General features: G+C 39.5%; 1 protein-coding gene across 1 annotated transcript in view; it reads left to right on the top strand.

Annotated features, from left to right (window-relative positions):
• The first annotated feature begins 584 nt into the window (after positions 1-584).
• LOC147065763 (uncharacterized) overlaps positions 585-17,097 on the top strand; it is a 68,494-nt gene continuing 51,981 nt past the window's right edge. Inside the window, exons 1-11 of the mRNA XM_085957273.1 lie at positions 585-1,482; positions 1,896-2,070; positions 2,375-2,515; positions 2,935-3,095; positions 3,178-3,386; positions 3,950-6,714; positions 13,062-13,184; positions 14,246-14,414; positions 14,506-14,579; positions 15,677-15,849; positions 15,993-16,108. Coding sequence (XP_085813399.1) covers positions 1,303-1,482; positions 1,896-2,070; positions 2,375-2,515; positions 2,935-3,095; positions 3,178-3,386; positions 3,950-6,714; positions 13,062-13,184; positions 14,246-14,414; positions 14,506-14,579; positions 15,677-15,849; positions 15,993-16,108 — 4,286 coding nt within the window. The 5' untranslated portion in view covers positions 585-1,302. The remainder of the gene's footprint in view (positions 1,483-1,895; positions 2,071-2,374; positions 2,516-2,934; positions 3,096-3,177; positions 3,387-3,949; positions 6,715-13,061; positions 13,185-14,245; positions 14,415-14,505; positions 14,580-15,676; positions 15,850-15,992; positions 16,109-17,097) is intronic.

The raw sequence follows: 17,097 nt of genomic DNA, 5'->3' as shown, positions 1-17,097 counted from the left end.
ATTTACACTCTGTGACACCCTGTGACACAGGACGCCAACATAAGAAACGGGTTTTTCGACATATATATGACCGATCGTCATAGAGTGTATTTGAAGTATTAGACATAGATGTCACAGACATGGAACTAGTGTCACACAAAATTACCGAGGTGTTTACACTGAGTCGAAAGTCTATGACATAGAAGGCTGTCATAGATCGTTTGACAAATATGTGACAGTGGTCTATGACATCGTATTTACACTCTGTGACACAGGACGCCAACATAAGAAACGGGTTTTTCGACATATATGTGACCGGTCGTCATAGAGTATATTTGAAGCATTAGAGCATAGACAATAGAAAAGGATAAAGTCATAGAATAATATATTACTTTGATAAGCTTGAGCGGAAGACAGTGATGCCAACCGTACTATATTTATAGTACAATACTATAATTTTGATTTCGCGAAAAATGTAAAATACTATAATTTTACGCCAAATATACCATAATACTATAATTTTAAAGGATTCAAGACGAAAAATGTTCCTATACTACATATTTTTTAGAAATACTAAATTTTTACGCCTTTGTACTATAATTAGCATAGAAAAATATGGCAACACTGGCGGAGGGTGTCATTGTTATTATGTGCAGACCAATCTGTCAAAAAAATAAACATTTGGGCTGGTTTTTCTCTGAAATATGATGAGAAGATCGGTTAATAAATCGTAACACCGTATTTTTACTCTAATTATAATGAATTGATAGGTTCCTATTTACATGACGGGTTTCTGTCTGTACAAAATAAAAAATAATGTAAACACCGCACAACTCTAAAAAGTTATTTTTGTATCTCGTCTGGGCCGATAATAATTATTTTTGCCAACACTCTGAAAGTAATGTTGAAGGTTTCCGCATCGTTTAAAGACAATTGCGCCGCATTGAAGACACAATAAAAATATTGTGAATATGCACAAGTAGATTAATTGCTCGTTTAGTCGTTCAAAATTATTTATTATTAAGTAGTAGGTACTTACTAAACGCTATCGTAATAATTATCATATTCATGTCTGTGAAATAAATTGTATGTAAATCAATAATTATAGATTACAGCTTCCGAATCTATTATGAATGCATGCATAATATTAAAAAAGCTTTAAAGATAAGTAATTTTAAGAAAATTCTCAGCTAAGGTGAATAATAACGAAGCAAAATGAATAAACATGATTTCTTGAAATTCATAATTAACGCGAATAAGTGAAAAAACTAGTAAAATTCTACATTGACGAGTATCTATTTCAAGTTGTAGAAATCAATAATAATGCCTGGAAAAGTGAAAGTTAAAGTCCTGGCGGGCAGGAATCTACCCGTCATGGACAAAGGTAGTGACACTACAGATGCTTACGTGGAAATCAAACTCGGAAACGTAACGCACAAAACTGACATCTGCAGAAAATCTCTCAACCCTCAGTGGAACTCGACGGAGTGGTATCGCTTTGAGGTGCTTTTATTTTCTATTATATTTTATGTCATATTATGTCACTTCCCATTTCGTAAATTGAGAAACACCGCCGGAAAGATCGCAGTGAAAAAGTGTCACCCGGGGTAAGGGGGCCACTCGCGTTTAGGCTACATTAATTTCATGCCCCGAAACGTATCGAGTGAACGAGTGTCTTTATGATTCGTATAATGTATTCATAGCCCTGGAGTGTATGTGAATTTTAAATAGTTTATACTTAAGATTAGTCATTATAAGCCATAATATTTTCTGGATGAGTTCGTTTTGTGTGCTCGTATTGCGGTGATAACGTGTTAATCACTTTCCCTCGTCCCTTTATTGAATTTTTTTCACACGCTTTATCACACAGTGGAGAGTATGTTTAATTTGAATGCTTGTATGCTTGTACACGGAAGGTGGACGATGCAGAGTTGCAAGATGAACCTCTCCAGCTGAGACTGATGGACCACGACACATATTCGGCCAACGACGCCATCGGGAAGGTGTACATCTCCCTGAATCCCCTGCTCTTACCGGAAGCTCAGCAGCATCCGCCCCATGCTACGCCTGCCGCTGCGCATTCCGGGAAAGGTTGGAACGCATTTATAACCAGCATAACCGTCCACTGACACGATGACTTTGTGAAGTTATTTTAATTGGAAGCCTTTTTCTCTCGGTCTGTAAGCACTTTAGTACTTTCCATTTCATGTTGTAAATCGTGGAAACAATAACATTGTTCTGAACCAAAGATGTTAAAGAAAACAATGAAGGGCGTGTGGTGCGCTTGATGCTCTATAGAAAAATGGATCATTATGTAAACTGGAACTCGCTGCAGTTATTTTCATAATCAAAAAAGGCTTTCTTTGGTTTGCAATAATACATTGAATCTGTGCAGGATCGGTGATGTCCGGCTGGATCCCAGTGTTCGATACAATGCATGGCATAAGAGGTGAGGTGAACGTCATCGTCAAGGTGGAACTCTTCAACGATTTCAACAAATTCAGACAATCGTCTTGCGGGGTGCAATTTTTTCACTGTAAGTGATACTTAGCTAAATATTGTTGAATCGCATCAGCGACGTACATTTAATTTTTCTATTTAGTGACGGTGGAATACCAGTCTCCAACTGCTTCTCGATGATCCGTTAAGCGAGCATCTAGAGCACCCTCACAGGGAGGACGACATCCTGGAAAAGAGAATGAGGAAGCTTCCTGTGAATCGACAGATGGATTATTTGCAGAAGCTTCATTTATACTGTCGCGCATGAGGGAAAATATTTATTTTACAAATGATTAATTTTTATTTATTTTCAAAATGCTAAAGCTCATATCATATCATGACGGCACGGCGGCCATTCCACATTTTTTAGCCTAGTGATGTATAAATAATTTTAATTATAACACTTAATGTACTTAGACTAGACTGCGGATGTTGAAAAATTTGTTTTCGGTTCAGCTCCCATCGTCCCCCACGGATACGTAGCTCAAGCGATCCTCGGCTTCGTGGAAGAGCTGGTGATAAACGACGATCCCGAATATCAGTGGATCGATAAAATTCGAACGCCCCGAGCGTCCAACGAGGCTCGCCAGGTGGCATTTCTGAAGCTGAGCGGCCAGGTATATACTCCTGTCTATTGAGATATCGCCCGTTTTGGTGATCGATGCATCTATTATATTTTGTGCTTTGCATCTGATTCAGGTTCAAAGAAAAATAGGGCTGAAGGCGTTGGAGCTGGGCGCCAACGCTGTTATAGGCTTCCGCCGTTGCCTGGACTTGGAAGGGGATGTGGGCGTGGTGGCGAGAGGCGCCGGGACGGCTGTCACTCTCATCCGTCAGCATGAGCCTCCGGCGCACACCGCCCAAGCTGCCGCTCTCAACGCTGCCGCCTCTCCCGACACATTGGCGCAGTGCGTGACCTTATTTGCTATCTATTTAGTCTCTAAAAAAGAACATTGCTCTATAACATGCAGATTCTTCTGTCGAATCATTAATAATTTATCAGTTATTCATTCATAATATCATTAATAAGTGAAATCCACTTAAATGTTTTATAAGAAAATGGGGAAGCTATGTCAGTTTGACACAAGCCGGTAATGAAGATGATGACCATGCACAATACTTATTTGTTGCCATTTGTCTTTTATTGAAGAAATTCTATACCATGCACATTTTCAGTAAGCAAAATTCAAAATAATTTTTATAATATTCAAAATCGTACCGCATTGTGAATTCATGGATCGATCCAAAAACATAGTCATGAATGACGACCGCCACAAAAAATCTTTGAGAGAGCTGTCGCGTCTGTTTCTATAATATACTTGATCTATAGACAAGCAGCGTTATTCGATTCAATAGAGTCATTGTTGATTGAGGCGCCATCTGATTTGATCTGTTTTGTTCTGTTTTTCTTTTTGGCATGCTTTCCCCCTACTCTTACTAACGGTCACGCCTTTGCCTGTCTTTTCCATAGACAACTAAGAAAATATATCGATTTTTTGAATACTGACAACAATAATCCTCATGACACGGCTTCAACTCTGAGTGACCGCCAGGTGGCCACTATAATGAACGTCCTGTCTCCCGGCGAGAGCCAGGACAGGCCGGAGGGCGGCAGCAATGACGCCCATGCTAGGTTGACTGCAGCGAAGACCCTCCTCGGCGGAGAAAGGAAAGGCGGATCCTCGACGGATGTCCGGCTCGCCCGCGGATATTGTTCTGTCGAAGGTCCGACGGAGGAAAATCCTTTTAAATTTTTGCTGAAGCAAGAGGACATGCGGCACATCTCAACGAAAAATCCACTGAGCAGGGGGATAATGAATTTGAAAACTTCATCGCAGAACATGCTGTCGAAGAAGATGTCGGCGTTCAGAGGGAGGAAGCCCGACTCGGAGGACGACGAGGACACTGACGGGGTCTCCTTGTCCTCACGCACATCGACGCGTTCCATCAGATTTCCGTTTTCCGATATCAGAAACGAACTAAAGAGAAAGGCGCGATTCAAGCGGGGCGGCGTGACACGCTCCCTGAGCGGCGGAGATGGCAACGCTATGGCGGCCATGCTAGTGCGCTCCGTCATGCAGGCGCACTCTAGCCTGGACTGCATCAAAGAGAGCCACGAGACGGGCTCCCCTGCTTCCACGCTTAGGAGGCCCAGCCGGGTAGGCGGTGAGACTGACGCTCCAGCCGGTGACCACTCTGCTCCCGATCTGACTATCATCGTTGATTCTGCCACGCCCGCACAGGATGCCCATGAGGATGACGGGACGGATTCAGGGAGGCCACGGTTCCTTTCGATGGACAACATCAGCCTGAACTCCGACGACTTTACCGGCACGTCGGATGACCGCCTTAGCACGAAAAAGAGAGCCACCGAGTCCTGTCCCGCCACACCCAAGGGGGCCGGTCTCTCCGATTCCTTTCTGAAACTGCCGCAGGACCGGGGCGCCTTCTACGGATCGAGCGTGTCTGCCAACACTGCCAGCTCCGATGAGTACTCCTCCAGCGACGACGAAGACAACTCTGAGGACATGTCAGATCTCGTCAAGGCCGACGGTGACAGCAATCTCGACACTGTCAGCCTCGTCGTCAAGTCCGTGACGGAGCACAGGGTGGATGGAAAGATCATCTCACACATGGAAGAGATCTTGGGGAAGATGTCACCCCCGAAGGGCGGGGACATTGGTGACATTTTTTTAAGCCACAGGGACGTCCCCGGTTTTCATGAAAATATTTCAAATAGTGATGAAACCGTGGAATTGAATGAACATATTGCATTCTTGCCTGAAATATCTCCCATGAATCTTTACCCCGACGCCCCGGAGGCCGAAACCTTTGAAAACATTCCTGAAGAGACGGACTATTTGGATGAACCCGGGTCAGAGAGTCCGGTAATTCCCGAAATACCTGACTCGAGTAAGATATTTCACGCTGACCGCGACGATCCGCAGGCCACTTCAGAACCAGACAGCCGGACAAAAAGTCCGTCATCCAGAAAAGGATCCCGCGTTCGACCGCACGGCCTATTGGATAGTGCCCTCCAGACCATACTGATCGACCGGGTGAATGCACTGGGGGCCTCCTGCTCTCCGAGCCCCCTGTCAACCGCCTCGACACCTACCGCCGAGCCGGCCAAGAGATCCCTGTTTCACTTTCCGAGTGAGCTGTTCCGGAGGCGCCCCTCCGACGGCGAGTCAGCGTGGCGCAAATGGAGTGCACCCTCGTTACCCTCACTCGTCAAGAAGAAAAAGCAGCGGACGTTCTCCGCTGGAGATGGAGAAAAAGACCCCGGGCTTGTAAAGACAGCCATTCAGACCATGCTCATGGAGAAGGTTAACATAATGGGAGAAATCATCGCCAACGAACCCATCGTCGCTGACGAAGAACACGTTCGTAGAGATTCGGCATGCTACTCATCGCCTGCAGCGACCGAATCTCCCCCTCCAACTTCTCTGATGGTGGAACTGCCTCGCCGGTCTTCAGCCTGGTCCGATGGCCGCGTCTCCGACTTCAGCCCCCCCATTTTCAGATCCCTCATCCGCAACCGGAGCTTTGTGGATGCGCCGGACTTCTCTGACTCGGAGGGCGGGACCGACCCGTCCGGGCCAAAAGAGACTGTCCTGGGGTCACCATTCATATCTCTCTATGACTTGAAGAATCTCGATGAGGACCCTCCGAGGCATACCAATCTATTCCTCGGGTCTGACCGCTCATCCCGGTCGAGTTCAAGGGAGCGCGGCGATTCGCCCTCTGCCGGAAGTGACCTCTGCATCCGAGGAGATCTCGCTCGCGCCAAAGACAGGTGGACAGTGACGCCGGCTGACAGAGAGAACCCCGTCCAGGTGTTTTCCGATGCATTAATGAATGGCAGAATCAGTTTCACTTCAAATGAAAACTGTTCATCTAACAGTATAGTTGAAAATAGGGACGAAGAAAATACACTTGTCAAATTGCACTGTCAAAATGACGAATATGTGGTATGTGATGTCGATAGTGATTTTCACCAAGAAATCGCCAACATTAAAGATGACGTCGAAGCGAACGGACATCACAGAGTTGAATCAGAAAATCAGTGTTCAAATACTGATCCCATTTTGAAAAGTGAAAACAAAATTAAATTTGGTTCGACGGATGCCGTCTCTTCCGAGTGGGCAAATCGAGAACGGGAAGAGACGGTCTCCTCGAAGAGTGACATACCCCTCAACGAGCTAGCCAAGTTCAAGCATCAGTCTTCCAGAGGTGAGTTCGAGTCGAATGTGTCTTTCCATTTTCCTTATTTCTTTATCATTCGTTGCGAAATATTTACGTCAATCAGCTTCCAATTTTTGAACATTGAATGGCACAATCGCAGAGCATTAAAATTTCGGTCCATTTATATTTGGCAATCGAGAAATGTCTCATGAATAATAGCGAAAGTGTATTTATGATATGGCATTTTATGTTCCTTCAATAATGCAGTCGAGCTGAATTTATTCTATCCGGCCCTTCGAATTGAATGCTGGCTTGAAATAGTTTAAACTAAAAATACACATTGACGTTTATCCTGTTCTTAAATCTGAATGACAAATAAGGTTGAATTAAGAAATTTCATCATATTCTTTTTTCGAACTTCGAGCTCACTTCCTTCTCCTAGAGATAATGCGATGATAATTACCATCAGTCGTATGAATGTGAACGCCGCTCTGAGAAATGTGAGGTTCGGCTGAAGGCAAACGTCAGTGTCGGTTCTTCTCTAAATTGTAACAGTAGATCCCGCACTAGTTAGATTTCGCTGACCCTAGGTTCTGGTGTATTTTATTCTTCCGCGGCTTCCTTTACCGACAGTCGATCCTGACACACTGATTACACTTTGTTTTCATGGCTCACCTCATGGCAATGTGAGAATAATCTGATAACGTGTGAATGGTGTGTCTAACATGCATGCGTGTGTTGTGTGCGTGTGCGCGTGGCAGGTCGTGCGTTGCGGCGGCTGGCGCCACCTCGGCCGAGTGCGGCAGCCCGCGCCACGCCCGGGCAGACTCCCACGGAGGGAGGCCTCCCTCCAGTGCCAACCTCAACATCAATTCCTCGCATCGCAGATCGTCCGACTCGGATTTGAGCATCACACCCAAAGGTTAAAAACTCACTTTATTCCCATTCATTTTAAAATAAATCATTCGAAAATAGATAATCTTCGCAATATTGATTATGTAAAAGCGTCAGTGATCGGTAGTCGGCGGTGTTTCAGTCTAGGAAAGATGTCAAATATTCTTTCAAATGGAGCCTGTGTCTTTAAAAGTTTCATATTAATATGGTGCAGTTCTTGCTTGCTAAAAAATATCTCTCATTTCAGAGTTTGCATGAAAATTAATGGTCCCATAGGTCTTTTTTTGCCTCTTTTTCATAATGTTTAAGCTTCATCTCTATTAAAGTTCGTCTTCACCTGTTGGATTGAGGGTGTGGACTTTTTATAAAACGACTAGCCGTCAAGCCGTCTAGCATTATTTTTTAGCATAATCATAATATTATTTTCTTATGTTTCTAAAAGTAATTAATAAAAAAAATGGTGTGATCAGTGATCACTGGGACCTGTGTACCCGTGTACCTGTGTACCTTTATTAGACACTAGTGACTAGTTGTTACATGACGCTTTTTATGCTTTCATACTGTTGTGTAAATTGAGTACCTAACTTGTTTATGATTTCTGTGGATAAAAAAGTAGTTATCAGTTTGAAAGCATCTCATATTAGTCTCACCAGAAAAAATTGTATTAAAAAATTGTGAAATGAAGGCTTTTTAGAATATCTATTCAATTCTTTGAGGCTCTGAGGCATTAATTAATCGGCATAGATAGCGGGGTCTGCCTCAAAACTCAATTGAAGTAATTCAAACATCACTCATTATGCCGTGACTAATATACTATTCATGATATTTTTTTTTATTCATCTCACACCTCATAAAAAATTGTCTTCTATGACACGTATTTCGTTAACATAGTGAACTTTATCAAGTAATTGTGAGCGATGTTTGATGTTTGAGTTCCTCGTATCGGAGTAGGCCCAGGTCGGGTTACAAATTGTATTATGTTAATTGTGATTATTAGAATTGCACGAGTACATAACATACATATTTTGTTTGTACGAATGACGACATGTCATTCGCATCTTTTAATATGGCTATCGTTGAGATTATGTTTTTTGACAATAACAGAATTAATAATGTGTTATTCTTTGACTAGCATTAGGGATGAGCCGCAAACGTGAGTATTTATTTATTGAGAACGGGTGTGTTAGTAATGGCAGCAACCCCAATGTGCCTTCATCTCTCTTTATAATATAACACTTGGGTCGGCTAGTTTATATCCATCATATAACAGACTGTCCTACGGGAGATAAATGGAACGGACACTCACCAAACTCACCAAACTCACTGACGGTCTGACACGTAGCATTTTCAATATCCACACTCGGTTCGTTCGAATACTTCCAATAATATTTAATGACTACGCGACGCGCACTATTCTCAGACCACTATAAATAATAAAATTGTAAGAATATTAACTACATATTACCCTCCACTCCATTAGTCTATTCCATGCGAGATAAACAGGAGGTTTTAATTTAAGCGATTTTAGGTAATGTTATAATTTTTTAATAATCAAGTAATATTCCATTCCATTCCAATTTTGTTCTTGTCGTATTACGTATGTATAAAATTATAAAATTTTACCAAATCAATAAAATTTATTTTCATAGAGAATACCATGCACCTCTTTATGTTTTTCGTTTTTTATACTTAAGTATGGAATACAAAATCAACATGACATGATATTATGATATGATATACAAATGAACATCTATTGTGCATATTGTGAACTCGATCGATGACATAACTTTATACAAACACACAAGGAGGTGAAAAAGTTCTCATAATGACATAATGACATGAGACTCTAATTATAATATTATATTATTATATATTAAAATATTATACATTGCATGCATAACTGTCCCAATTAATTGTTTGTCAAGTAGGGCATTAAATGAATGCTTTATGTTTTATTTTAGCATTCATGTTAACTCTTTACACAAAATTTAGCACCCGCGAATGGCCAATATTGTGCACGCACAGTTGAGTTTTTTGTTAACAGTAAACACGACCATTAGAGTCCGTCATAATATATGATTAGGACCCGCCAGATTAAGATGAACGATTTAACGGAATAAAAAACACCCTGTTAATACTTTTGTCCTCGTCTTCAACGTCCAAAAGATGTATGTGAATATGTATTATGTTTTTTTTTCACATTTATACACCTATATTTCACATTTCATATACCCACGGTGGCCGCGCGGCTTAAGCGTTGGACTATAACGCCGTGGGTCCCAGGTTCGAATCCTGGGTCGGGCAAGTACACATATTGTTTTTCAATTTGTGTGTATCAGGGTATGGACCTAATAGGTTGAGCAATGGCTGACATCCATTTGTCGTAAAAAACAAAATCTGTCAATACAAACCTCTACTCTGTGGAGGCCCATATGATCCTATTAGGATAGGACATGGTCGAAAAAAAAAATTATCTATGTATTTGGTTATTTATCCAATCTTTAGAGTTTATTTTATAACCATAACCCGATGCAAACAAAATAACATAAAGTTTGCATTGCAATATCGAAGAAATAAAAGCGACAACCGTCCGGTTGTTTATACCTACCGTATCGCAATAATATTTAACTATCGATATAACAATTTTGTTGTTTGATTCGATTCAAGATTATCTTGATAAAACATCAAATTTTGCATTATTCTAGGAGTATTTACATAGAATCGCAAGAGCCCCTCCTATTTTCAGCCTTCATGCAAGCTTTTTTCCCCCCCTTAAATTCTAATACTAAAGCATGATATAAAAAGTCAAAGAGGAAAGCATTCCAATGAATATTTGTCGTTGCATGAAAATAATGACAAAAAATATCGATAACTCTCAATCTACGATATAAAAATTAAGAAACCATATTATAATATTGTGCATTTGATGGCAGTCGATTCGGTGGCCACGGAGGAAATTGGATGATTTCACGACAATTGCGTGGCCTTAATAATGGTGATTATGGAGAACTTTTTGACCTCCCTACGCACATATATTTTCTGTATTATGTAACTATTATTTAAATTGAGGAGTATAAAAGCAAAACGGGCTTCATCTGCAATTTTGAAGTATGAATAATATCCTAGATAATCTTAATATTTGTTTTTTATTGTGTCTTATTAATTTGATAAAGATTGGATTCTTCAGTATTATGTATACCTAGATCAAGAATGCTTACTTTTACTTTACTTCAGAATTTATATTTTCTATTAACGGATGGGATCATAGCCTTCTTGCAGTCATAGCCCTCGATTTTTCATCAGTCGACATTCATTCGTGTCACATATTATATTTTATGCATTGTATAAACTGCTTTATAAATCTTGTCTCTCTAGAAGAACTCATTCGATCATTTCCTCAAAATTGTTTTGTTGTGTGATTTTGTATATTATTTAATGAATGATTTTGTGAATATGACGCGTAGAATTTTTTGAAGTCTACCGCCGTGTTTTTCATATTATGCGCTTAAATGTTTGATGTGTGCAATCTTATTGGTTGGCCTCAAACATATTTCTATAGTACGCTGAGTGTATAAAAAAAATATATTGGCTGATATGGATGTGATAATACTGTTTTCCTTTCTGTGACTTTGAAACATGGTTATATTTATTGTGCTCGTGGTTATGCAAATGGTATATTATTTTATAATAATTATTAGCGCCTTAGTACCTATGCTGATTGTTTCACTTGAATTTTATTTTTACTTACAGTTGTCCCTTTAAGCCTTTCATTTATTTTGAAATGTGTATCACTCGCATAGTCAGACGGATAAGATTCTTTCTGACCCTTGGATTCTTGCAGACCCGACCGAGCTTTCGACGTTTAAATGAGTCCTGACAATTTTTCATACAACTTTTCCGGTACTCTTATCACTTTCTCGCCCTGCACTGAGTATTTTTGGTAGGAAACGAAGAAAGATATCTGAGTTGGTGTGATTTGTGTCTGTCGATTTCTACACACCTATCTGTTCTTATAAAAGATATTGGTACTATCGACCTAAGATACTTGATGGAATTTGAATTTAAATTATAATGGATTTAAGTTTTGTACTATTCCATTTAAGTTGTTTTTGCGACCCGGGTTTCGCCTTTCGGCATCTTCAGGGACTATGTGTACTCAACAAAAGGTAAATACGCACTGAAAACGAATAGAGTTAATTCTAACTTATAACTTATGTGAGTCAGGGTTTGGAATAGGTTGAGCAATCCTATTAGGATCGGACATGGTCAGAATTTTTTTTTATGTATAATAAGTTAACACAATAAAGCAGGTAAAAACTTTATCACCCACCATTAATAACACAATCACTGCTGACCTGTTAATTAATATTTAATTACCACATTTAAATATCATGTTAATTATATATAATGGCCAGGTAATGCAAACGCTCCAGTCGCGTTGTCAGCACTAAATGAGTTAAGTCAACAGAATAGTTGAAGTGTTTGTAAAAAAAACCCTATCACTAATAATGCAATCAATAGATGTGATCATTAAATAATAATCAATAAATAAATTGGGTATGTATGTGTGCTTATTTGTAGATTTTTTATAAAAAAAAATAGTAGCATGTAAGAATATTTGTCTAATATAACTTTTTAAACACTGATATACTTATATTATTGATATAACTCATTAGTTAACTTCATTTAATTCTTAGTATTGATGATTGTAGACCTCTTGAATGTAGTATTGATTATTATTTAATGATCTATTATTAGAGTTTTTACGATGTGATTGATTGTATTATTAGTGATAAGGGTTTTTTTTACAAACAATTCAACTATTCATAATTTGTCGACTTATTAGGTGGGTGATAAAGTTTTTACCTACTTCATTGTATTTATGTATTATATAAGTTAGAATTAATTCTATTCGTTGTCAGTGTGTATTTTACCTTTTGGTGAGTACACATAGTGCCTGAAGATGCCGAAAGGCGAATCCCGGGACGCAAAAAACGACTCAAATGGAATAGTACAAAACTTAAATCCATTAGAACTTATGAAAGATATTTCCGACTCCCTTTATTTTATGTATTAATCGTTGAAACGGTAAGTACCTGTAATAAGGAAAGGTAGAATCTTCACCGTAACGGCGTTAGCTGTGAAAACTCTGTATGGATTGCGACATGGTAAGGTAACATCGTAAACGGAATTCGTTGTTCCGCCTCTGTATATTATTAAAAGTAGATCCGCAGCGGTCGAGTCGGTTACTAGATTTGTTGATGATTAAAAATAACATAAGCCAGACGCCGAACGGTATTCGCAGGAGAGGTGTGGTCAATCTCTAATAATTTAGCTGTCTCTTGCTGTTTATATTGTAACTAATAATAGTAATGCGATAAACACATTTTGAACTCTGCTCAATTTCATGTATATTTTTGAATGATTATGGATTCAATGAAAGAGTTTTCAATTCATTTATTTGGCACGGTTTAATTTATATTAATAATGTGGCATTTCAGGAAACTCGCTGACGGCGGGAGGGGCGGTGCTTCGACCCACCATGAACCAAGAGAGCATCGACATGCTCGAATATCCTTTTCTCACCATTGTAAAGTTTCCTCCCGGATTCGTTCTGCATATAGGTTTGTACAGAGACCTTCCTTAGAGCCTAAACATATATAAGTCAAAACTGCTCAAGGTCTTCTGATTGAGTTAGTTACACGTCAATCTCACAACTTTTCTTACAGGGCTGCACTCAAACATAACCCATGATTCGCAGAGATGGCGCGAGTGTGCGTGATTTTTTTTTTTTATCCATTTGTCTAAAAGTTTAGTTGGCATATTGAACTAATTTTTTCTCAGTATTTTCAAAATACCTACAAAATGCCCACACCTGGGGCGTCCTATTAACTATGGGGAAAATACTATATACCTACCCGGTTAGCGGTCAGTTAATTAATTTTAACTATTAGATTTAACAAACTGCCTCTAAAGTCAAAAGAATTGGGTTAGCGGTTAACAATCACTGCTCATAAAAAAGTCTGTTACCACCCTGTGGAGACTATTTTTGAAGTTATACTTCTTTAGGCGCGTTTGGAAAATTAGATCAGAGTGTATTTTTGGCGTGTGACATGTAAGACATAATTTATTTTTTCACCTTTGTGGATGTTGGCCATTTGCAATTCCTTACGTAAACAAACTATTAAACATCAAAGTGGCAGTTGTTACTTTAAAAATAAAAACAACGATCAATAATTATATAATTTAGTAATATAAGTTAAAGTGTATAGAAATAAACCAACGGCGTTCCAATAAGCGGTCATTTTTCTTTAGTCTGTAATTTAACCAGACAATTAAAAGCTAGTTGAAGAATCTATGTTATCACAAGTTTTTGTTTTGTTACGCCAAAGAAGTATAACTTCTAACGCGCGTACATAAGTACACACACCGATTTTTTTTGTATGTAAATATATAATGTAATAATTCATAACACAACGAATATCTTTTGGAAAAAGTATTTTGAAAAAATATTGGTGATAAGCGGGACTTAAACAAGCATTCATCGGATTTCGGACAATGTGCTCAATCATTTGAACCTCCCAATGAAAAGGTTTGCACATTGGTGAAAAACAACGGTAGATTTACAGCTTATTATGTGTCAATAATATTTGTACACAACTGATGAGAATTCGGTGAAATGCAGGTGGCGCCGTGGCAGCGCGCTCTGTGAAGTTGCTAGAGAGGGTACCCAACCCGGAGGAGCCAGCGCCGCGCGACGCCTGGTGGAGCGAGCTGCGCACAGAAGTGCGTTCTCATATGCGTGCACTGCGCTGCAACGCCGTGCTCGCCTACCAGGAGACCACTGCCATCTGGTGAGTGTACTCCGCAACTCGGCCCGTTAACTGTTCATGTCCGTCGCCGTCCTATTGACGTATTAATCAATTTTTTTGCAATCCTTTGCAGCGAAGACGTGTGCGTGCTGTCGGCCACAGGGACGGCCGCCGTCATCCACCTGCATCCTTCCGCAGTGCCACCCGGTAATGTACCGTTCTCTCTTGATTTTTATATACCGGTGCTTCAACACAATCTTTTAGGAGAACTGATTCAACATTCCGCTGCGCCAAAACAGAAAATCGATTCGAGTTCCTCTCTCGACGGCCTGAAGGGAATTTCGAGCCGGTTCAGAGTTACCAAAAGATTTGGTTCGGCGCCTTTCCTGTGATTGACTTTTCTCGAGGCGAATCGTACCCAAATCGGCCCGGACATATCGTTACTCAAAAATGGAGATCATGCACAATTTTGGCGTGTAATGTGACAGCTATATCTAAACTTTTTGTCACTGAGGTCTGCTATGATAACCTAAAACCTCGTGTGGGCCCGGGCCCCTTTATTTGAAACTCATACATAATAGGATATCAAAAATATTATTCATTGTGTGAGTATATTTGGTGTACAGAATTAAAGTATGCAATGGGAATATTAAATGAAGATAATATTACTAGATTCAGTTTTATCATGAGAGATGCCCGAGATGCCCAACTCTAACATAATGTGTATGCAGTATATTCATTTTCACAACATAATTATTTTCAGTCTATGATAATGTGGACTTATTCATATTACAAAACATCTATGTCATATGTACTTACATAATAGAATAAGAAATTTCTTATATGTTTACTCATACTTAAACAGTTAGCTATTTCTTTTTTGACAGCTGCAATATAAGTACCTACATAAATGATAATTGTTGTTCAAATGTATATAAAGAAAAAAATGCCTCATCTAACTTGTTATCAGATTATTTAAATTCTCCAAACAAAATTTAAAGTTTTGTGGATTTTTCGAAATATAAAATATTATTGGTAAGAAAAAAATATTTAAATTAATATGCGATGATTCGATTCAAAAGATACATATTATTTAGTATAGGTACATTCTAATCGAATCTAGTGAATGTAGAATGTGAAGTATTCAGGTAGTCTGTTAAATGCTTATAGGTAATTAAAAAATATTTAGAAGTCGTTAATCACATTTTTTCACTTTCAACTGTTTCTTCACATACGACTTACGGAACGCCTGTTGGAAACACTTAAAAACTGGTCAATGCACCGTTTTTTGTTTGATTTTCCAGGTACGGCGTCAACTGCGGCCGCAGGAAAAGCGAAGACCGAATCGACTAAGGGCGCAGAGGGAGAGGGGGAGGCGGACTCTGCTCGCGGAGAACTCGCGCAGACCTCCTCGCTGGACCGGACCGATTTTGAAAAGAGCGAACAGTCCAATGCCAAACCGAACTCTGAAAATAATGTATGAATGCTCGGATTTTATGACTCGTTTAGATCCCATTTCTTTATCCGTTCGTTGGCAATGCGCTATACACACTTTGTTATAGTCCTTTTACACTATCATTATTATGACATAAAAGAAACATCCCGACATCCCCATTTCAGAATCGGCGACGTGGCGGAGGAGGGGTCGGAGGGGAGAGATGCGGGCCATGTCATATCCCCTACGGCAGCGGATCGGTGCCCTACAGAGTCAGCGTCAGTAAATGCGCCCTGTGCAAGTGAGATTTCCCCTTTTTTCCTTGTTTGCATTATTATCTTCTGTCGGATTTTTATGATCTTTCGAGTTTTTTAATAACTTATTAATACACCCCTGTTACAGGCGGGCTTCTCCCGGTGTAAAATAATCATTTAGTAGTCATAAGTCGAAACGTAACCCTGACCTCTAGAAACGGCTTCATAAAACACCTAATCTGATTCCTTGCTCAACTACGTAAATTTTTTTTTTTATTCATAAGTAAAGGCCTTCGTCCGGTGCGTGAAAATCACTTACTGGGCGGAGGTGTAATTAAGATAGATATAATATAGATATATAGATATAGAAGTATAAATGATGATGGATGAAAGAGATAATTTTAAGATTAAATATAAGTACTTATTCAAATATAATAAATTTTGCCGGCAACGTTAAAATCTCCGCACGCCTGCGCCGAGGTGGTCCTCGTGATTCGTCAAATCAAAAGGATCGCGCGATAAAATTTGGTCAATCACGAGAGTCCTTTTTGCTAGTCGGCGTGGGTACGGGAAATTTAAAAAGAAAAAAAAAGTTAGTAAGCGTCCCTTTTCCAACATGTACGGACCTGCGAGACTTATTGTAAAAACAAAATATATAAACCTGTAAAGAAAATTTAAAATATAAGATAATACCAAGTTACGCACGAGACAGACATGGTTTCATTTAATTTCTCCTCAATTTAAAATATCTTTTTTTGTGAATCCGGGGTTCGATGGACACCTGAGCTAGCCGCTGGAACCCCGGACATCTCAGTTTGATCATAGATTTACACGTTTTAAAATTGAAAAAAAAAATATATTTGACTCATACAAGCGCGCGGAACGCCACGACGTATATCGTATGTTACGGGCGTCTGAAACGCGGCCAGCCATGATGTATTCTTTACGTTACGGGCAGCTATCAGGTTAAGAAGTCTACTGAAAAAGTTTAAAAATTACAATTGAGTTCTTGAGATGCTTTCTTTCACTGTGTTTC

The sequence above is a fragment of the Rhyacophila brunnea genome, unplaced genomic scaffold (assembly GCF_057557595.1).
Source record: "Rhyacophila brunnea isolate RB1 unplaced genomic scaffold, BYU_Rbru_1.0 scaffold_6, whole genome shotgun sequence".
Lineage (NCBI taxonomy): Eukaryota > Metazoa > Arthropoda > Insecta > Trichoptera > Rhyacophilidae > Rhyacophila > Rhyacophila brunnea.
Note: the sequence above shows the minus strand (reverse complement) of the source record. Positions and strands in the feature narration are given on the sequence as shown.